General features: G+C 45.1%; 1 protein-coding gene across 1 annotated transcript in view; it reads left to right on the forward strand.

The window, feature by feature from the left end:
* LOC143293161 (uncharacterized) overlaps positions 1 to 22,884 on the forward strand; it is a 212,381-nt gene that overhangs the window by 163,803 nt on the left and 25,694 nt on the right. Inside the window, exons 58-64 of the mRNA XM_076604084.1 lie at positions 4,319 to 4,486; positions 5,585 to 5,752; positions 8,506 to 8,670; positions 10,230 to 10,400; positions 11,810 to 11,965; positions 16,847 to 17,017; positions 21,305 to 21,460. Coding sequence (XP_076460199.1) covers positions 4,319 to 4,486; positions 5,585 to 5,752; positions 8,506 to 8,670; positions 10,230 to 10,400; positions 11,810 to 11,965; positions 16,847 to 17,017; positions 21,305 to 21,460 — 1,155 coding nt within the window. The remainder of the gene's footprint in view (positions 1 to 4,318; positions 4,487 to 5,584; positions 5,753 to 8,505; positions 8,671 to 10,229; positions 10,401 to 11,809; positions 11,966 to 16,846; positions 17,018 to 21,304; positions 21,461 to 22,884) is intronic.

Raw genomic sequence — 22,884 nt, forward strand, 5'->3', positions numbered from 1 at the left:
TAACTTACTGTCAGCACACAGCACTGTCTGGGTGGAGAGTGAGAACAACACAGCACTGTCTGGGTGGAGAGTGAGAACAACACAGCACTGTCTGGGTGGAGAGTGAGAACAACACAGCACTGTCTGGGTGGAGAACAACACAGCACTGTCTGGGTGGGGAACAACACAGCACTGTCTGGGTGGAGAACAACACAGCACTGTCTGGGTGGAGAGTGAGAACAACACAGCACTGTCTGGGTGGAGAGTGAGAACAACACAGCACTGTCTGGGTGGAGAGTGAGAACAACACAGCACTGTCTGGGTGGAGAGTGAGAACAACACAGCACTGTCTGGGTGGGGAGTGAGAACAACACAGCACTGTCTGGGTGGAGAGTGAGAACAACACAGCACTGTCTGGGTGGAGAGTGAGAACAACACAGCACTGTCTGGGTGGAGAGTGAGAACAACACAGCACTGTCTGGGTGGAGAACAACACAGCACTGTCTGGGTGGGAGTGAGAACAACACAGCACTGTCTGGGTGGAGAGTGAGAACAACACAGCACTGTCTGGGTGGAGAGTGAGAACAACACAGCACTGTCTGGGTGGAGAACAACACAGCACTGTCTGGGTGGGAGTGAGAACAACACAGCACTGTCTGGGTGGAGAGTGAGAACAACACAGCACTGTCTGGGTGGAGAACAACACAGCACTGTCTGGGTGGAGAACAACACAGCACTGTCTGGGTGGAGAGTGAGAACAACACAGCACTGTCTGGGTGGAGAGTGAGAACAACACAGCACTGTCTGGGTGGGGAACAACACAGCACTGTCTGGGTGGGGAACAACACAGCACTGTCTGGGTGGAGAGTGAGAACAACACAGCACTGTCTGGGTGGAGAGTGAGAACAACACAGCACTGTCTGGGTGGAGAGTGAGAACAACACAGCACTGTCTGGGTGGAGAGTGAGAACAACACAGCACTGTCTGGGTGGGAGTGAGAACAACACAGCACTGTCTGGGTGGAGAGTGAGAACAACACAGCACTGTCTGGGTGGGGAGTGAGAACAACACAGCACTGTCTGGGTGGGGAGTGAGAACAACACAGCACTGTCTGGGTGGAGAGTGAGAACAACACAGCACTGTCTGGGTGGAGCGTGAGAACAACACAGCACTGTCTGGGTGGAGAACAACACAGCACTGTCTGGGTGGAGAGTGAGAACAACACAGCACTGTCTGGGTGGGGAACAACACAGCACTGTCTGGGTGGGAGTGAGAACAACACAGCACTGTCTGGGTGGAGAACAACACAGCACTGTCTGGGTGGAGAACAACACAGCACAGTCTGGGTGGAGAGTGAGAACAACACAGCACTGTCTGGGTGGGGAGTGAGAACAACACAGCACTGTCTGGTTGGAGAACAACACAGCACTGTCTGGGTGGAGAACAACACAGCACTGTCTGGGTGGGAGTGAGAACAACACAGCACTGTCTGGGTGGAGAACAACACAGCACTGTCTGGGTGGAGAGTGAGAACAACACAGCACTGTCTGGGTGGAGAACAACACAGCACTGTCTGGGTGGAGAGTGAGAACAACACAGCACTGTCTGGGTGGAGAGTGAGAACAACACAGCACTGTCTGGGTGGGGAACAACACAGCACTGTCTGGGTGGAGAACAACACAGCACTGTCTGGGTGGAGAGTGAGAACAACACAGCACTGTCTGGGTGGAGAACAACACAGCACTGTCTGGGTGGAGAGTGAGAACAACACAGCACTGTCTGGGTGGAGAGTGAGAACAACACAGCACTGTCTGGGTGGGAATGAGAACAACACAGCACTGTCTGGGTGGAGAGTGAGAACAACACAGCACTGTCTGGGTGGAGAGTGAGAACAACACAGCACTGTCTGGGTGGGAGTGATAACAACACAGCACAGTCTGGGTGGAGAACAACACAGCACTGTCTGGATGGAGAGTGAGAACAACACAGCACTGTGTGGGTGGAGAAAACACAGCACTGTCTGGGTGGGGAGTGAGAACAACACAGCACTGTCTGGGTGGGAGTGAGAACAACACAGCACTGTCAGGGTGGAGAACAACACAGCACTGTCTAGGTGGAGAACAACACAGCACTGTCTGGGTGGGGAACAACACAGCACTGTCTGGGTGGAGAGTGAGAACAACACAGCACTGTCTGGGTGGAGAGTGAGAACAACACAGCACTGTCTGGGTGGAGAGTGAGAACAACACAGCACTGTCTGGGTGGAGAACAACACAGCACTGTCTGGGTGGAGAGTGAGAACAACACAGCACTGTCTGGGTGGAGAGTGAGAACAACACAGCACTGTCTGGGTGGAGAGTGAGAACAACACAGCACTGTCTGGGTGGAGAACAACACAGCACTGTCTGGGTGGGAGTGAGAACAACACAGCACTGTCTGGGTGGAGAACAACACAGCACTGTCTGGGTGGGAGTGAGAACAACACAGCACTGTCTGGGTGGGGAACAACACAGCACTGTCTGGGTGGAGAGTGAGAACAACACAGCACTGTCTGGGTGGAGAGTGAGAACAACACAGCACTGTCTGGGTGGAGAGTGAGAACAACACAGCACTGTCTGGGTGGGGAGTGAGAACAACACAGCACTGTCTGGGTGGAGAGTGAGAACAACACAGCACTGTCTGGGTGGGGAACAACACAGCACTGTCTGGGTAGAGAGTGAGAACAACACAGCACTGTCTGGGTGGAGAACAACACAGCACTGTCTGGGTGGAGAACAACACAGCACTGTCTGGGTGGGGAGTGAGAACAACACAGCACTGTCTGGGTGGGGAACAACACAGCACTGTCTGGGTGGGGAGTGAGAACAACACAGCACTGTCTGGGTGGAGAACAACACAGCACTGTCTGGGTGGAGAGTGAGAACAACACAGCACTGTCTGGGTTGGGAACAACACAGCACTGTCTGGGTGGGGAGTGAGAACAACACAGCACTGTCTGGGTGGAGAACAACACAGCACTGTCTGGGTGGGGAGTGAGAACAACACAGCACTGTCTGGGTGGAGAGTGAGAACAACACAGCACTGTCTGGGTGGGGAACAACACAGCACTGTCTGGGTGGAGAGTGAGAACAACACAGCACTGTCTGGGTGGAGAACAACACAGCACTGTCTGGGTGGAGAGTGAGAACAACACAGCACTGTCTGGGTGGAGAGTGAGAACAACACAGCACTGTCTGGGTGGGGAACAACACAGCACTGTCTGGGTGGAGAACAACACAGCACTGTCTGGGTGGGAGTGAGAACAACACAGCCACTGAAACAACACCCTGCATCATGGACAACATCATGCTCTCACCTGGTTTTTTCAGTGACATTGACATCTCATGTAGGCGTTCTGTTCTTTATCTCAATACCTAAATCTGCACTGCTTTATGAAGCAACACGGCGAGAAACAGCAAACTGAAATGTCGTTTTTTCATGATATGTTTTTCAATGCGTGGCGGGTGTTTACAGGGTTGCTTTTTGTTGTTGTTGTTGTTGGGTTTTTGTGTTTGTTTGTGAACAGTTTTTAACCTAAAATGGAGGAGGGGTGAACTTTCACTCGACTCTGGTAATTCATAAGGTAGTTTACAGTGCTGGTTTAAAAGCATTTTTTACACAAGCAGTGTTGGTGTCAGCGTACCTTTGGGCCTGGCCTTCAAACTGGTTCCAGTTGGGTGTTCTTCATCTCGTTCAAACCAACCCTCACTGAATGGTTCAGTTGGGTGTTCTTCATCTCGTTCAAACCAACCTTCACTGAATGGTTCATTTGGGTGTTCTTCATCTCGTTCAAACCAACCTTCACTGAATGGTTCATTTGGGTGTTCTTCATCTCGTTCAAACCAACCTTCACTGAATGGTTCAGTTGGGTGTTCTTCATCTCGTTCAAACCAACCCTCACTGACTGGTTCAGTTGCGTGTTCTTCATCTCGTTGAAACCAACCCTCACTGACTGGTTCCAGTTGGGTGTTCTTCATCTCGTTCAAACCAACCTTCACTGAATGGTTCATTTGGGTGTTCTTCATCTCGTTCAAACCAACCTTCACTGAATGGTTCAGTTGGGTGTTCTTCATCTCGTTCAAACCAACTCTCACTGACTGTTCCAGTTGGGTGTTCTTCATCTCGTTCAAACCAACCTTCACTGAATGGTTCAGTTGGGTGTTCTTCATCTCGTTCAAACCAACTCTCACTGACTGTTCCAGTTGGGTGTTCTTCATCTCGTTCAAACCAACTGTTTCAGTTGGGTGTTCTTGATCTTCAAACCAACCCTCACTGAATGGCCCACTGTTCTGTTTCCCAGCGGACAACCAGCCTGGCTACTACCGACTGCGGCCCGACGAGACCCAGTCTGCGCCCTGCCCCATCGGCACGTACCAGCCGAACAAGTGGCAGTATGACTGTGTGTCGTGCGGAGGTCAGAGGTACCGCACAGACACCATGGCTGCCACCTCCAAAACCCAGTGTAAATGTGAGTCTTCAGTCAGTGCACAGCTGGTCACACGTGTGTGTGTGTGTGTGTGTGTGTGTGTGTGTGTGTGTGTGTCAGTGTGTGTGTGTGTGTGTGTGTGTGTCAGTGTGTGTGTGTGTGTGTCAGTGTGTGTGTCAGTGTGTGTGTGTGTGTGTGTGTGTGTGTGTGTGTGTGTGACAGAGAGAGACAGAGAGAGAGATCTCAACGTAAGGTCCAGCGCTACATTTCACGTCATTCCCTGTTGAAGAACTGATTGCCATGTGTTGTATTGTTTTGTAGTATTATATTATATTATATTATATTATATTATATTATATTATATTATATTATATTATATTATGTTATTGCATTGTGTTGTATTGGTCACAACAGATATCTTTGTGTGAAGTTCAGGCTGCTGTGCCCGGCAAGATGGCTTCGCTACAGTACAGGACCTCTCTGTTTTGTTTTGTTTGAATGTTTGCTTGGTGGTTTTGTTGTTGTTTTTTTCTGTTTTCTGCCTGTAAGTGTATGTGTTTTCTAATCAAAGTGGATTGATTTACATCATTTTGCCAGGGACAACCTTTTAGTTGCAATGTTTTTGTTGTTTTTTTACATGCGCTAAGTGCACTGCTAGACACGGGGGCCCCGTGATGTTTCTCTCTTTCCCTCGGGAAGGAAGGTGGCAGGAAAGGTAAAACATGTATCTACCTATACAGTATCTCTGAGGGTCTGGGTTCGAATACCTTTCTCCCAAGTTTGACCATAAAATCAAACTGAGCGTCTAGTCTTTCGCCTGAGATGGTAAACCGAGGTCCCGTGTGCAGCACGCACTTGGCGCACAGAAAAAAGCCTGTGACAACTTAAAAATGTTGTCTGTTAACAAAATTCTGTAGACAAGATAGGTACAGAAATGTTAATCAGCATGCACTCACAGCTTGACCAGCGTGTTGGCTTTATCTTGCTGGCCAGGCATCTGCCAAGCAGATGCGGTGTAGCGTGTATGGATTTGTCCGAGCGCAATGACGTCTCCTTGAGAAAGTGAATCTGAAAAACCTCTGTCTCTCCCCCCACCCCACCCAACCCCTCTCCGCCCCCGACTCCCCCCCCCTCCCCCAGTCTTCTGCCCGGCGGGCCAGGAGCGGGACGGGAACCAGGACCTGTGCCGTCCCTGTGACATCGGCATGTACCGGACCGGCGTCAACCCGTACAGCGGCTGTGAGAACTGCCCCAACAACACGAGGACCATGACCACTGGGGCCACTGATGTGTCCGCCTGCGCCATCTGTGAGTCAGCGTGCTGTCTGGCTTGGGTCATTGTCCATTTGTGTTCTTCCTGTGGTTATTGTTCTCATCAATGTCCCTTCGTGTTCTTCCTGTGGTCATTGTTCTCATCATTGTTCTTCGTGTTCTTCCTGTGGTTATTGTTCTCATCATTGTCCCTTCATGTTCTTCCTGTGGTTATTGTTCTCATCATTGTTCTTCGTGTTCTTCCTGTGGTTATTGTTCTCATCATTGTCCCTTCGTGTTCTTCCTGTGGTCATTGTTCTCATCATTGTTCTTCATGTTCTTCCTGTGGTCATTGTTCTCATCATTGTCCCTTCATGTTCTTCCTGTAGTTATTGTTCTCATCATTGGTCTTCGTGTTCTTCCTGTGGTTATTGTTCTCATCATTGTTCTTCATGTTCTTCCTGTGGTTATTGTTCTCATCATTGTCTCATCATTGTTCTTCGTGTTCTTCCTGTGGTCATTGTTCTCATCATTGTTCTTCGTGTTCTTCCTGTGGTTATTGTTCTCATCATTGTCCATTTGTGTTCTTCCTGTGGTTGTTGTTCTCATCATTGTTCTTCGTGTTCTTCCTGTGGTTATTGTTCTCATCATTGTTCTTCATGTTCTTCCTGTGGTTATTGTTCTCATCATTGTTGTTCGTGTTCTTCCTGTGGTTATTGTTCTCATCATTGTTCTTCATGTTCTTCCTGTGGTTATTGTTCTCATCATTGTTCTTCATGTTCTTCCTGTGGTTATTGTTCTCATCATTGTTCTTCGTGTTCTTCCTGTGGTTATTGTTCTCATCATTGTTCTCGTGTTCTTCCTGTGGTTATTGTTCTCATCATTGTTCTCGTGTTCTTCCTGTGGTTATTGTTCTCATCATTGTTCTTCGTGTTCTTCCTGTGGTTATTGTTCTCATCATTGTTCTTCATGTTCTTCCTGTGGTTATTGTTCTCATCATTGTTCTTCATGTTCTTCCTGTGGTTATTGTTCTCATCATTGTTCTTCATGTTCTTCCTGTGGTTATTGTTCTCATCATTGTTCTTCATGTTCTTCCTGTGGTTATTGTTCTCATCATTGTTCTTCATGTTCTTCCTGTGGTTATTGTTCTCATCATTGTTCTTCATGTTCTTCCTGTGGTTATTGGTCTCATCATTGTTCTTCATGTTCTTCCTGTGGTTATTGTTCTCATCATTGTTCTTCATGTTCTTCCTGTGGTTATTGTTCTCATCATTGTTCTTCGTGTTCTTCCTGTGGTTATTGTTCTCATCATTGTTCTTCATGTTCTTCCTGTGGTTATTGTTCTCATCATTGTTCTTCGTGTTCTTCCTGTGGTTATTGTTCTCATCATTGTTCTTCGTGTTCTTCCTGTGGTTATTGTTCTCATCATTGTTCTCGTCCTTCTCTTTGTCCCTCTTCTCGCTCCTCTGTCTTGTTCTTCTTCATGTTCTGATTGTTCTTGTTCATGTTCTGATTGTTCTTGTTCTTCTTCATGTTCTGATTGTTCTTGTTCATGCTCTGATTGTTCTTGTTCTTCTTCATTTTCTGATTGTTCTTGTTCTTCATTTTCTGATTGTTCTTCTTCATGCTCTGATTGTTCTTGTTCATGCTCTGATTGTTCTTCTTCCTGCTCTGATTGTTCTTGTTCATACTCTACTTGTTCTTGTTCATGCTCTGATTGTTCTTGTTCATACTCTACTTGTTCTTCTTCATGCTCTGTTCTTGTTCATGCTCTGAGTGTTCTTGTTCATGCTCTGATTGTTCTTGTTCATGCTCTGATTGTTCTTGTTCTTCTTCATGCTCTGATTGTTCTTGTTCATGCTCTGATTGTTCGTGTTCTTGTTCATGCTCTGATTTTTCTTGTTCTTCTTCATGGTCTGATTGTTCTTGTTCTGATTGTTCTTGTTCTTTTTCATGCTCTGATTGTTCTTGTTCTGATTGTTCTTGTTCTTTTTCATGCTCTGATTGTTCTTGTTCATGCTCTGATTGTTCTTGTTCATGCTGATTGTTCTTGTTCTTGTTCATACTCTACTTGTCCTTGTTCATACTCTTATTGTTCTTGTTCATGCTCTGATTGTCCTTGTTCTGATCGTTCTTGTTCTTGTTTTTGTTTGTTTTTTTGTTTGGAGGGGGCAGGGGGGGGTATTCAGACAAAGGGGGAGGGATGTGACAGTTTTTTTGTTTTTGTTTTAATTTTTGTACTTTGAAATGCACGTTTTTAATTTATTGTGATGTATGCAGAATACAGAATACTTTATTATTTCAACAAGAGAATTTTATATGTGGTGTAAAACAGAAAAACAACACAAGAGAATCACAGTCATTCAACATGTATATAGATAAACGATAATTAAGATGTCAACCTAGGGCAGACCATCCATACAATCAATCATCAGAGTAGACAAGTACAGAAACCCTTAAAAAGTAATCTAGAGTAAATCATACATACACTATCACAGCCGTGCACATGCACTAATAATCACAATTAAAGGACAGACATAATAGTATACTAAAAGTTGACATAGACATATAAAAACAGTGTTTAATGCACATGTGAATAGGAGTTGTGAAGTGGATAGTTTTGTGATGTGGTTTATCTGTATCATGATGTCCGGAGTGGTTTGAAGTGTTGTAATGTATCAATTATGTGCATTGTTTTGGTATCTTAATGTGATAATGTATTATGAGCGTGATTAGTCTCTAATCAGTGTGTGACTCTGTGTGTGTGTGTGTGTGTGTGTGTGTGTGTGTGTGTGTGTGTGTGTGTACAGACAAGTGTTCCCCGGGCTACCGGCCGACGGATGACCAGCAGAGCTGCGAGAAGTGTCCCCGGGGGTTCTACCAGCCGCTGCCTGACCAGACGGACTGCCTGCAGTGCATGGGAGCCATGATGGACACGCGCTATGAGGGCGCCATGCTGCAGACTGAGTGTGAAAGTAAGGAGGAATTTGGTTTAATGTCCCGTCACACATATCGGTGATTGAAGACATTTTGTTAAAGTATTTATGAATACATTTGAGTACTATCGGTCAGAAGGGGTGGGAGATGTGAATGAATGGAGGGTTGGGGTAAACTGGGCAAATGAAGGTGAAATGTGGGTGAAACTTGAAAAAAAAAATTTTTTAATTTAAATACAATTACAGGAAATTACTTAAAGGACTTCGTAAAAGAGAAGTCGTTAAACTGACAAGCGAAACAACTGATAATGAATGCAAAAAGTCAAAAACATCAACGTTCTGTCACTTATGAAGACACACTTTCGTGTACATAAGGCTTCATCAAACTACAGTCAAAAATTATATGCTCAATTGTCAGGTAATTGTAATAAGCATATGCACTTGACATTAGAACAATACTTGGTCCGTAATGAATTGGATAATAGTCTGAGAGCTAAACTCAGAATTGGTCTGCGAATCGGACCAAAGTCAGAGAGTCAACTGACGAGGTTTTAGAGGCGTGAAAGTAAGCTGCGTTCAGATAATGATAATAACGCTAACCCACTACACAGAAATCCATTTCCCAAACACCGTAACACGTGTGGGAGCTTCACCGTGGACATACTCTCCTACGTGTTGTTGTTGTTTTTCTTTTTTCTTTTTAGAAGTAATCCAATATACATATTTCAATTTTTCAAACAGCATTATATATGAGGCAGTTTAACCATGGACATAATCTCGTGCGTGTTTGTTTTTTTTCTTTTTAGTAGTAATCCAGTAAACATAATTCAATTTTCCAAGTAGCATCTAGGCTCTTTGGAGTGGTCCTCTGGGTGTACAGTTCCCCCAGGTTTGCTTCCAGTAAGTTGTGATGGAATGGGGGGAGAGGTGGGGCGGGGGGGGGGGGCATGAGGGGGGTCAGTGAAGGCTGACGCAGAACAACCCCGGGGTACAACCCAGCATGGGGGGCAGTTTGAGGGTGTTACACCGGGACCAAAGTGATTGACATGTGTGAAGAGTTATTGGGACCCCGCACAGAAGAACCTTTCACCAGAGGTTTCCTCCAGGTCTGTGGGTTGTGTGTCAATGCCTGCATGGGTCTCTACATGGTTTTTCTGACCATTCTGCAGTGCTGTCTGTCCATCGTGTGTGTGTGTCTCTGTGTGTATGTGTGAGTGTGTGTGTGTGTGTGTGTGTGTGTGTGTGTGCGTGTGTGTGTGTGTGTGTGTGTGTGTGTGTGTGTGTGTGTGTGTGCGTGTGTGTGTGTGTGTGTGTGTGTGTGTGTGTGTGTGTGTGTGTGTGTGCGCGCGCGCGTGTATGTGTGTGTGTGTGTGCGAACGCGCGCTTCTGTATGTGCTTCTGTGTGTGTGTGTGTGTGTGTGTGTGTGTGTGTATACTATATATATATATATATATATATATATATATATATATATATATATATATATATATATGTGTGTGTGTGTGTGTGTGTATATAATATGTGTATATATCTCTGTGTGTGTGTGTGTGTGTGTGTGTGTGTGTGTGTGTGTGTGTGTGTGTGTGTGTGTGTGCAGGGTACTGCCAGCCAGGCTACCAGAAGCTGGAGAACGGCACATGCACGGTCTGTCCCATCGGCTTCTACAAGGACAACGCGGTGGACAACTTCCACGAGTGCACGCGCTGTCCGGACACTCGCTACGTGACGTCAGGGCCCGGTGCCACCTCGCAGACAGACTGTACCGTGTGTGAGTGGTGCAGTGTTTAGATGTGATGCATATTATATCATTATATCATATTATTATATCATATTTCATTTGATCGGAATGTTGGCCCTCCTGGGCTTCTTTTCGGGAGTATTTAAAAGGTAAAGTTGTAAAACACACCGATAGAATTCAGTTTCGTTCAAATTAGATCTCTCTCTCTCTCCCTCTCCCTCTCTCTCTCTCTCTCTCTCTGAGCCGCTGTCTTCCAGATCAACCATGGTGGCAGTGAGAGTTGCAAAACAAACGAAATCATCCGCACTTCCTTCCGTGTATGACGGCTTGCAAGTAAACCTTTCTGACATCCCTAGCCTATATGTGACCAGTGGGTTTCACGACAAATTTTGTTCTTTATTTCTTTAACTCTTTCTGTTGACATCTCTCATTGTTGAACATAAACATATGAACCTCCTTAAAAATGTTCACTTCGATAATCAACTCCTGTGTCTTTTCAGTCACCTGTGATAATTATTCGTTGCTTGTTGCACTTGAAGCGTCTTCACTCTCGTGATGGCCAGGCTGATCCACGCTGACCAGTGAGCCGAAGCAGTGCTGAATGAAAGTAGGTGTGCTGGTTTCAGGTTCACTGAGAGAAGCTGGCTGGCTGAGAGGCCGAAGGAAGGATCGGCATCATTCATCAGTCAATAACTCTTCTCCTTTTTTGTCAATTGCAGTGAAACAGTGTTTTAATGAAACAGTTGTTTTAAATTTTCAGTACAGATTCCATTCTGAAACATGATGTTCATTAGATAAATTTGTCTCCTTAACTGATTTTATAAAAATTCTGCTGGATACTTCCTGTTGGTTGTCAGTATTAAGTGACCCTCCACCACGAAATGTGTATTGTGCTATCACCTTTTTCATTTTTACCACTTGTTCAAACAGTGCTGTATACTTTTTCATTTCAAACACCGAAATCCACTTCAAACATCGGGCAAACAGTGTCAGAGCTACGAACCGTAAAAAAATCATACATATTTCACAGACAGTTTGGAAAATACTGTGTTGAAACTGTCCTGTGTCTTCAAAGGTGACTTTCTTTCTCATTTCGTGGTGAAGGGTCATTTGTCATAAATGCTGGACTGAGGTCTCGTGCCGACCCAAGCTGCCCATGCCGAAGGAATCTTGAGACTGAAAATCTGTCTCTGCCTTCGGTTTCTGGTGCTGACTACGTGCCCTCTACCGGTCATGTGCAGCGTTGTACGCATGCCTGTTACCGGTAAAGAGCAAATCTTTGCCCACTACCGGTTATGCGCAAGCCACTTCGCTCATTTCCGGTAACTGGCTAAACATGTCATGCAGTAGATACATGTTGGCTGTTATCTGATACCTGGATGATGGCTGCCTGGGTGTTGATGATGGTGGTGACGTGGTGTGGGGTGTGGTGGTTTCAGTGGACTGTCCAGCCGGACACAGGATCAACGGGAATGTGTGTGAGAAGTGTCCGCAGGGCACGTTCCAGGACCAGCCCTACCAGCACGAGTGTGTCAAGTGTCCGCCACTGCACAGCACCCGCTTCAACACCTCCACCTCCGAGACTCAGTGTGAAAGTCAGTGGTGTTTTTGTCGTGTGTGTTTGGTGTGTGTGTCTGTGTGTATGTCTGTCTGTCTGTGTCTCTGTCTGTCTTTCTGTCTATCAATGTCTGTGTGTTGTCTTGTCTTGTCTTGTCTTGTCTTTGCATGAGTGCATCAAGCATCCTCCGGTGCAGATCACTTGATTCAACACATCGCCCTTTCAAACTCAGTCTGGCAGAAAGTCAATGTTGTTGTTTGTAAAAGTGTATCAAGTGTCATCGCCCTTTCAAACTCAGTCTGGCAAAAAGTCAATGTTGTTGTTTGTAAAAGTGTATCAAGTGTCATCGCCCTTTCAAACTCAGTCTGGCAAAAAGTCCTTGTTGTTTGTAAAAGTGTATCAAGTGCCATCGCCCTTTCAAACTCAGTCTGGCAAAAAGTCGTTGTTGTTGTTTGTAAAAGTGTATCAAGTGTCATCGCCCTTTCAAACTTAGTCTGGCAAAAAGTCGTTGTTGTTTGTAAAAGTGTATCAAGTGTCATCGCCCTTTCAAACTCAGTCTGGCAAAAAGTCCTTGTTGTTTGTAAAAGTGTATCAAGTGTCATCGCCCTTTCAAACTCAGTCTGGCAAAAAGTCCTTGTTGTTTGTAAAAGTGTATCAAGTGTCATCGCCCTTTCAAACTCAGTCTGGCAAAAAGTCATTGTTGTTTGTAAAAGTGTATCAAGTGTCATCGCCCTTTCAAACTCAGTCTGGCAAAAAGTCGTTGTTGTTGTTTGTAAAAGTGTATCAAGTGTCATCGCCCTTTCAAACTCAGTCTGGCAAAAAGTCCTTGTTGTTTGTAAAAGTGTATCAAGTGTCATCGCCCTTTCAAACTCAGTCTGGCAAAAAGTCGTTGTTGTTGTTTGTAAAAGTGTATCAAGTGTCATCGCCCTTTCAAACTCAGTCTGGCAAAAAATCGTTGTTGTTGTTTGTAAAAGTGTATCAAGTGTCATCGCCCTTTCAAACTCAGTCTGGCAAAAAGTCGTTGTTGTTGTTTGTAAAAGTGTATCAAGTGTCATCGCCCTTTCAAACTCAGTCTGGCAAAAAGTCGTTGTTGTTGTTTGTAAAAGTGTATCAAGTGTCATCGCCCTTTCAAACTCAGTCTGGCAAAAAGTCCTTGTTGTTGTTTGTAAAAGTGTATCAAGTGTCATCGCCCTTTCAAACTCAGTCTGGCAAAAAGTCCTTGTTGTTGTTTGTAAAAGTGTATCAAGTGTCATCGCCCTTTCAAACTCAGTCTGGCAAAAAGTCGTTGTTGTTGTTTGTAAAAGTGTATCAAGTGTCATCGCCCTTTCAAACTCAGTCTGGCAAAAAGTCGTTGTTGTTGTTTGTAAAAGTGTATCAAGTGTCATCGCCCTTTCAAACTCAGTCTGGCAAAAAGTCGTTGTTGTTGTTTGTAAAAGTGTATCAAGTGTCATCGCCCTTTCAAACTCAGTCTGGCAAAAAGTCGTTGTTGTTGTTTGTAAAAGTGTATCAAGTGTCATCGCCCTTTCAAACTCAGTCTGGCAAAAAGTCCTTGTTGTTTGTAAAAGTGTATCAAGTGTCATCGCCCTTTCAAACTCAGTCTGGCAAAAAGTCGTTGTTGTTGTTTGTAAAAGTGTATCAAGTGCCATCGCCCTTTCAAACTCAGTCTGGCAAAAAGTCGTTGTTGTTTGTAAAAGTGTATCAAGTGTCATCGCCCTTTCAAACTCAGTCTGGCAAAAAGTCCTTGTTGTTTGTAAAAGTGTATCAAGTGTCATCACCCTTTCAAACTCAGTCTGGCAAAAAGTCCTTGTTGTTTGTAAAAGTGTATCAAGTGTCATCACCCTTTCAAACTCAGTCTGGCAAAAAGTCCTTGTTGTTTGTAAAAGTGTATCAAGTGTCATCGCCCTTTCAAACTCAGTCTGGCAAAAAGTCCTTGTTGTTTGTAAAAGTGTATCAAGTGTCATCGCCCTTTCAAACTCAGTCTGGCAAAAAGTCATTGTTGTTTGTAAAAGTGTATCAAGTGTCATCGCCCTTTCAAACTCAGTCTGGCAAAAAGTCATTGTTGTTTGTAAAAGTGTATCAAGTGTCATCGCCCTTTCAAACTCAGTCTGGCAAAAAGTCCTTGTTGTTTGTAAAAGTGTATCAAGTGTCATCGCCCTTTCAAACTCAGTCTGGCAAAAAGTCCTTGTTGTTTGTAAAAGTGTATCAAGTGCCATCGCCCTTTCAAACTCAGTCTGGCAAAAAGTCCTTGTTGTTTGTAAAAGTGTATCAAGTGTCATCGCCCTTTCAAACTCAGTCTGGCAAAAAGTCCTTGTTGTTTGTAAAAGTGTATCAAGTGTCATCGCCCTTTCAAACTCAGTCTGGCAAAAAGTCCTTGTTGTTTGTAAAAGTGAATCAAGTGTCATCGCCCTTTCAAACTCAGTCTGGCAAAAAGTCCTTGTTGTTTGTAAAAGTGTATCAAGTGTCATCGCCCTTTCAAACTCAGTCTGGCAAAAAGTCGTTGTTGTTTGTAAAAGTGTATCAAGTGTCATCGCCCTTTCAAACTCAGTCTGGCAAAAAGTCGTTGTTGTTTGTAAAAGTGTATCAAGTGCCATCGCCCTTTCAAACTCAGTCTGGCAAAAAGTCGTTGTTGTTGTTTGTAAAAGTGTATCAAGTGCCATCGCCCTTTCAAACTCAGTCTGGCAAAAAGTCGTTGTTGTTTGTAAAAGTGTATCAAGTGTCATCGCCCTTTCAAACTCAGTCTGGCAAAAAGTCCTTGTTGTTTGTAAAAGTGTATCAAGTGTCATCGCCCTTTCAAACTCAGTCTGGCAAAAAGTCCTTGTTGTTTGTAAAGTGTATCAAGTGCCATCGCCCTTTCAAACTCAGTCTGGCAAAAAGTCCTTGTTGTTTGTAAGTGTATCAAGTGTCATCGCCCTTTCAAACTCAGTCTGGCAAAAAGTCCTTGTTGTTTGTAAAAGTGTATCAAGTGTCATCGCCCTTTCAAACTCAGTCTGGCAAAAAGTCCTTGTTGTTTGTAAAAGTGTATCAAGTGTCATCGCCCTTTCAAACTCAGTCTGGCAAAAAGTCTGTTGTTTGTAAAAGTGTATCAAGTGTCATCGCCCTTTCAAACTCAGTCTGGCAAAAAGTCCTTGTTGTTTGTAAAAGTGTATCAAGTGCCATCGCCCTTTCAAACTCAGTCTGGCAAAAAGTCGTTGTTGTTGTTTGTAAAAGTGTATCAAGTGCCATCGCCCTTTCAAACTCAGTCTGGCAAAAAGTCGTTGTTGTTTGTAAAAGTGTATCAAGTGTCATCGCCCTTTCAAACTCAGTCTGGCAAAAAGTCGTTGTTGTTGTTTGTAAAAGTGTATCAAGTGTCATCGCCCTTTCAAACTCAGTCTGGCAAAAAGTCCTTGTTGTTTGTAAAAGTGTATCAAGTGCCATCACCCTTTCAAACTCAGTCTGGCAAAAAGTCCTTGTTGTTTGTAAAAGTGTATCAAGTGCCATCACCCTTTCAAACTCAGTCTGGCAAAAAGTCATTGTTGTTTGTAAAAGTGTATCAAGTGTCATCGCCCTTTCAAACTCAGTCTGGCAAAAAGTCCTTGTTGTTTGTAAAAGTGTATCAAGTGTCATCGCCCTTTCAAACTCAGTCTGGCAAAAAGTCCTTGTTGTTTGTAAAAGTGTATCAAGTGCCATCGCCCTTTCAAACTCAGTCTGGCAAAAAGTCCTTGTTGTTTGTAAAAGTGTATCAAGTGCCATCGCCCTTTCAAACTCAGTCTGGCAAAAAGTCCTTGTTGTTTGTAAAAGTGTATCAAGTGTCATCGCCCTTTCAAACTCAGTCTGGCAAAAAGTCAATGTTGTTGTTTGTAAAAGTGTATCAAGTGTCATCGCCCTTTCAAACTCAGTCTGGCAAAAAGTCAATGTTGTTGTTTGTAAAAGTGTATCAAGTGTCATCGCCCTTTCAAACTCAGTCTGGCAAAAAGTCCTTGTTGTTGTTTGTAAAAGTGTATCAAGTGTCACCCACTACACAGAACTCCCCCTTTTGATGAACTCAGTTTGTGGAAGTTTTTGTTTTGTGAGGGGGTGTGGTGTGGAAAGGAGAATGTGTATGTGAGAGTATGTTTGTGTCGGTGGTGGTCGTGATATTGTTTGTGTTTATGTGTTTGCGAGTCTGTGTGTGTGTGTTGTGTGTGTGTGTGTCTGTGTGTGTGTGTGTCTGTCTGTCTGTGTTTGTGTTTTGTGTGTGGCTGTTACTCTATAAAATTTGACTGCGTACAATTATTTTAGCAGTAACAAGGCTACGCATTGTATTTCTTAGGCTGTGTAACCCCTGTGATTCTTATGTTTTGGTTTGATTTGTTGTAAATGATGAGAAATATGTAACTGCTTGTTATTGTGCATCGTGTATTGGCTGTAAATGATCAATATATATGTAACGATGTCCTTCTGTGCTTTGTTGCCCTGTAGGTTGTAGTTGTAAATGATCAGTATTTGTGGAACTGTGTTATTCTCGGCTTTTGTGTCATACACGGTTGCTGTGAGCGTCAACCAGTCAGAACTGATCCCACCCCCCGTTGAATTTAACCCCCCGCCCAACCACCACCACCACCACCACCACAAGGCTCGCTTAAAATGACTCCCTGGTGGTCAATTAGGCCCACTTTGAAGAAAACAGGCTATCCAAATAAAATACAGCTGAGAGCCAAGGTTGGGTTAGTGATCGGTCATGAATAACTACATACGACCCCGGGATTCACTGGGTACCAGCCCAGAATGACCCCACGGAGTTTTTCTTTTTATATTGGACACGTGCTGCTGCCGTAAAGAAAATCTCTGTACCAAAGTATAGACAATGAAGCTTGTGTATTCGTGTGTGTAGTCGTGACCAAAACCAACAAGGGTTGGTCAGTTGGAGGCCGTGACACGGGGTAGTGTGCCGTGTGTGCAGCGTTCTGTGAGCCGGGCCGGGAGAAGCTGAGCAACCCGGAGCGCTGTCAGATCTGCCCGCGGGGCTACTACAAGAACAACGTCCGTAACGTGTTCATGGACTGCACCCTCTGCCCACCCCAATACGTCACGCCCTCTCTCGGCTCCGTCAGCCAGGGGGAGTGCACCGTCCGTAAGTTGACAGCACGCTGTGTGTGTGTGTGTGGGGGGGGGGTTGTGTTGTGTTGTGTTGTGAGGAGTGCACCGTCCGTAAGTTGACAGCACACTGTGTGTGTGTGTGGGGGGGGGGGTGTTGTGTTGTGTTGTGTTGTGTTGTGAGGAGGGCACCGTCCGTAAGTTGACAGCACACTGTGTGTGTGTCGGGGGGGGGGGGGGGGTTGTATTGTATTGTGTTATGTTATGTTGTGTTGTGTTGTGTTGTGGGGAGTGCAGCGTCCGTAAGTTGACAGCACACTGTGTGTGTGTGTGGGGGGGGGGGGTTGTGTTGTGTTGTGTTGTGTTGTGTTGTGAGGTGTGCACCAGTTCGTAAGTTGACAGCACACTGTGTGTGTGTCGGGGGGGGGGGGGGGGGGGAGTTGTATTGTATTGTGTTGTATTGTGTTATGTTATGTTGTGTTGTGTTGTGTTGTGGGGAGTGCAGCGTCCGTAAGTTGACAGCACACTGTGTGTGTGTGTGTGTGGGGGGGGGGGGTTGTACTGTATTGTGTTGTGTTGTGTTATGTTGTATTGTGTTGTGTTATGGGGAGTGCTGTGTCCGTAAGTTGACAGCAAACTGTGTGTGTGTGGAGGGGTTGGGAGGAGGGTTGTGTTGTGTTGTATTGCATTGCATTGTATTGTATCGTGTTGTGTTACGTTGTGTAGTGTTGGGGGGGGGGGGGGGGTGTGGAATGCACCGTCCACGCGTTCACAACACACTGTTTGTTGGTGGTGGTTTTGTATCGTGTCGTATCTTGTGTCGTGTCGTGTCGTGTCGTGCCGTGTTGTGTTGTAACTTTTGTTTGTCACAACAACATCCCGCCCTTTTCTCTCACGTTTGACAGGAAAATCAAACAGCGTCTTGTCCTGTTATTTGGGGTGAGACGATTGACCGACGTCCCGTGTGCAACACGCACTTGGCGCACTGAGAAAGATCCCATGGCAATATAAGTGTTGTCCTCTGGCAAAATCATGTTGAAACAAGAGAGACAAGGCCTTCAAGACTCACTTGTGATACACTTTTTTTTAAATCCAAGCTTTTTATGTATTGAGTATAATTTCAAAATGTGATGTTTAAGATGAGAAAGATCAGTTTAAAGCAAATTAAGTCCCCTAGCATTAATTACAGAGTAATTTCCCTTTTTTACTATCTGCACCAAAACGTTTGCAATATAAATAAAACTTCCATGCTTAGCAAAAGAAGTTCCTGTTTGAACAAAAAATGATAATAATGACTGCTCTTGTTGTTGTGTCGAATATCAGATCAAAGTGCCAAGTTTAGAGAATACAAAAAATATAAATATTACAGTAAATGCAGTTTGCATATAATTAGGCTTCTTTTTTTTCTCTTTTTTTTGTGCCCATCCCAGAGGTGCAATATTGTTTTAAACAAGACGACTGGAAAGAACTGAATTTTTCCTATTTTTATTCCAAATTTGGTGTCAACTGTATTTGCAGAGAAAATGTCAATGTTAAAGTTTACCACGGACACACACACACACACACACACACACACACACACACACACACACACACACACACACACACACACACAGACAACCGAACACCGGGTTAAAACATAGACTTGTTTACACAAGTGAGTCAAAAATCAACTCCCAATAGGTATTCAGGTATATATATATATATATATATATATATATATATATATATATATATATATATATATATATATATATATATATATATATATATGCAAGCACTCCGGGCCTGACTAAGCGCCTTGCGTTATGCTGCTGGTCAGGCATATGCCTGGCAGATGTGGTGTAGCATGTATGGATTTTTCCATATGGACTGTTTGGTGTTGGGAGGGTGTTGTGCATTCTACTGTTTGGTGTTGGGAGGGTGTTGTGTGTTGTGCACTGTACTGTTTGGTGTTAGGAGGGTGTTGTGTGTTGTGCACTGTACTGTTTGGTGTTGGGAGGGTGTTGTGTGTTGTGCACTGTACTGTTTGGTGTTGGGAGGGTGTTGTGTGTTGTGCACTGTACTGTTTGGTGTTGGGAGGGTGTTGTGTGTTGTGCATTCTACTGTTTGGTGTTGGGAGGGTGTTGTGTGTTGTGCACTGTACTGTTTGGTGTTGGGAGGGTGTTGTGTGTTGTGCACTGTACTGTTTGGTGTAGGGAGGGTGTTGTGTGTTGTGCACTGTCCTGTTTGGTGTTGGGAGGGTGTTGTGTGTTGTGCACTGTACTGTTTGGTGTTGGGAGGCTGTTGTGCACTGTACTGTTTGGTGTTGGGAGGGTGTTGTGTGTTGTGCACTGTACTGTTTGGTGTTGGGAGGGTGTTGTGTGTTGTGCACTGTACTGTTTGGTGTTGGGAGGCTGTTGTGCACTGTACTGTTTGGTGTTGGGAGGGTGTTGTGTGTTGTGCACTGTACTGTTTGGTGTTGGGAGGGTGTTGTGTGTTGTGCACTGTACTGTTTGGTGTTGGGAGGCTGTTGTGCACTGTACTGTTTGGTGTTGGGAGGGTGTTGTGTGTTGTGCACTGTACTGTTTGGTGTTGGGAGGGTGTTGTGTGTTGTGCACTGTACTGTTTGGTGTTGGGAGGGTGTTGTGTGTTGTGCACTGTACTGTTTGGTGTTGGGAGGCTGTTGTGTGTTGTGCACTGTACTGTTTGGTGTTGGGAGGCTGTTGTGCACTGTACTGTTTGGTGTTGGGAGGGTGTTGTGCACTGTACTGTTTGGTGTTGGGAGGCTGTTGTGTGTTGTGCACTGTACTGTTTGGTGTTGGGAGGGTGTTGTGTGTTGTGCGCTGTCCTGTTTGGTGTTGGGAGGCTGTTGTGTGTTGTGCACTGTACTGTTTGGTGTTAGGAGGCTGTTGTGTGTTGTGCACTGTACTGTTTGGTGTTGGGAGGGTGTTGTGTGTTGTGCGCTGTCCTGTTTGGTGTTGGGAGGGTGTTGTGTGTTGTGCACTGTCCTGTTTGGTGTTGGGAGGGTGTTGTGTGTTGTGCACTGTACTGTTTGGTGTTGGGAGGCTGTTGTGTGTTGTGCACTGTACTGTTTGGTGTTGGGAGGGTGTTGTGTGTTGTGCGCTGTCCTGTTTGGTGTTGGGAGGGTGTTGTGTGTTGTGCACTGTACTGTTTGGTGTTAGGAGGCTGTTGTGCACTGTACTGTTTGGTGTTGGGAGGGTGTTGTGTGTTGTGCACTGTACTGTTTGGTGTTGGGAGGGTGTTGTGTGTTGTGCACTGTACTGTTTGGTGTTGGGAGGGTGTTGTGCACTGTACTGTTTGGTGTTGGGAGGGTGTTGTGCACTGTACTGTTTGGTGTTGGGAGGGTGTTGTGCACTGTACTGTTTGGTGTTGGGAGGGTGTTGTGTGTTGTGCACTGTACTGTTTGGTGTTAGGAGGGTGTTGTGTGTTGTGCACTGTACTGTTTGGTGTTGGGAGGGTGTTGTGTGTTGTGCACTGTACTGTTTGGTGTTGGGAGGGTGTTGTGTGTTGTGCACTGTACTGTTTGGTGTTGGGAGGGTGTTGTGTGTTGTGCACTGTCCTGTTTGGTGTTGGGAGGGTGTTGTGTGTTGTGCACTGTACTGTTTGGTGTTGGGAGGGTGTTGTGTGTTGTGCACTGTCCTGTTTGGTGTTGGGAGGGTGTTGTGTGTTGTGCACTGTACTGTTTGGTGTTGGGAGGCTGTTGTGTGTTGTGCACTGTCCTGTTTGGTGTTGGGAGGCTGTTGTGTGTTGTGCACTGTACTGTTTGGTGTTGGGAGGGTGTTGTGTGTTGTGCACTGTCCTGTTTGGTGTTGGGAGGGTGTTGTGTGTTGTGCACTGTACTGTTTGGTGTTGGGAGGGTGTTGTGTGTTGTGCACTGTACTGTTTGGTGTTGGGAGGCTGTTGTGTGTTGTGCACTGTACTGTTTGGTGTTGGGAGGGTGTTGTGCACTGTACTGTTTGGTGTTGGGAGGGTGTTGTGCACTGTACTGTTTGGTGTTGGGAGGGTGTTGTGTGTTGTGCACTGTACTGTTTGGTGTTGGGAGGGTGTTGTGTGTTGTGCACTGTCCTGTTTGGTGTTGGGAGGGTGTTGTGTGTTGTGCACTGTACTGTTTGGTGTTGGGAGGCTGTTGTGCATTCTACGGAGTGTCAGCTTTTCAATTTTTTTTTCTGTCCTACAGTTTGCAGCCGCACATTTCTGAAATGCAACACACAACTTGTTTCCTTTCATTTGATGATCATTGAAGATGTGTGTGTGTGTGTGCATGTGTGTGTGTGTGTGTGTGTGTGTGTGTGTGTGTGTGTGTGCACGTTGCACGTGTAAGGGAACTGCACGGAGGGTCAGTACATCAGCGGTAACGACTGCCTGCTGTGTGACTTTGGATACTACCAGCCGGAGCGGTGGCAGACGTCGTGCATCAAGTGCCCCACCGACCGTACCACCCAGAGGAACGGCGCCGTCAACGAGAGCGAGTGCATCCGTAAGTGCTCAGTCCTACACCCTGGTTGTCATACCGCAACCAGTAAACATATGTCAACGAGAGCGAGTGCATCCGTAAGTGCTCAGTCCTACACCCAGGTTGTCATACCGCAACCAGTAAACATATGTCAACGAGAGCGAGTGCATCCGTAAGTGCTCAGTCCTACACCCAGGTTGTCATACCGCAACCAGTCAACATATGTCAGTGAGAGCGAGTGCACCCGTAAGTGTTCAGTACATGTGACGGTGACAGGAGTACTCAGTAGTACACCCTGTGATGAGTGCATCCGTAAGTGCTCATTGCTACACCGTGAGGTGGGAAAAAAAGAAGAAATATATTATATACATATGCATGCATATGTGCAGATAGATAGGTAGATGTTATGTACATGTGTGTGTGTGTGTGTGTGTGTGTGTGTGTGTGTGTGATTTGTGATCTCCCTTGCATCCTTTTTGGATCCCCAAGCACAAGATGCCAAGATGAATAATGCTATTCACGAGATATTCTATCATTTGCCATTATTTCTTCTTTTGTTTTCAAAACATAATTTTTTCGCCTTCTTTCCTGAATTATCTTTGCCTTATTCTTCATGGACGTCTTTGGAAAGTCATTGAACTGTGATGTTTCCCCGCCATGATTGGGAACACCACTGACCTCTGAGTGATGTCTCTGGGTAGGGATGACAGTTCACTGCCAAAGCCCAGACAACTGAGGGGTCCATAGGGGAGGAAACTGCAGTCATCTCTCTCGTGAAACAGAGAATTCTGATGTATCTGTCACCTCTCTCATGACAGAGAGAATTCTGATGTATCTGTCACCTCTCTCATGACAGAGAGAATTCTGATGTATCCGTCACCTCTCTCATGACACAGATAATTCTGATGTATCTGTCACCTCTCTCATGACACACTGAATTCTGATGTATCTGTCACCTCTCTCATGACACAGAATTCTGATGTATCCATCACCTCTCTCGTGACACACTGAATTCTGATGTATCCATCACCTCTCTCGTGACACACTGAATTCTGATGTATCCATCACCTCTCTCATGACACACTGAATTCTGATGTATCCATCACCTCTCTCATGACACACTGAATTCTGATGTATCCGTCACCTCTCTCATGACATAATTCTGATGTATCCTTGATCTCTCTCATGACACACTGAATTCTGATGTATCCATCACCTCTCTCGTGACACACTGAATTCTGATGTATTCGTCACCTCTCTCATGACAGATAATTTTGATGTATCCTTGATCTCTCTCATGACACACTGAATTCTGATGTATCCGTCACCTCTCTCGTGACACACTGAATTCTGATGTATCCGTCATCTCTCTCATGACAGGTAATTCTGATGTATCCTTGATCTCTCTCATGATACAGAGAATTCTGATGTATCCATCACCTCTCTCG

The sequence above is a fragment of the Babylonia areolata genome, chromosome 18 (assembly GCF_041734735.1).
Source record: "Babylonia areolata isolate BAREFJ2019XMU chromosome 18, ASM4173473v1, whole genome shotgun sequence".
NCBI classification, from domain to species: Eukaryota; Metazoa; Mollusca; class Gastropoda; order Neogastropoda; family Buccinidae; genus Babylonia; species Babylonia areolata.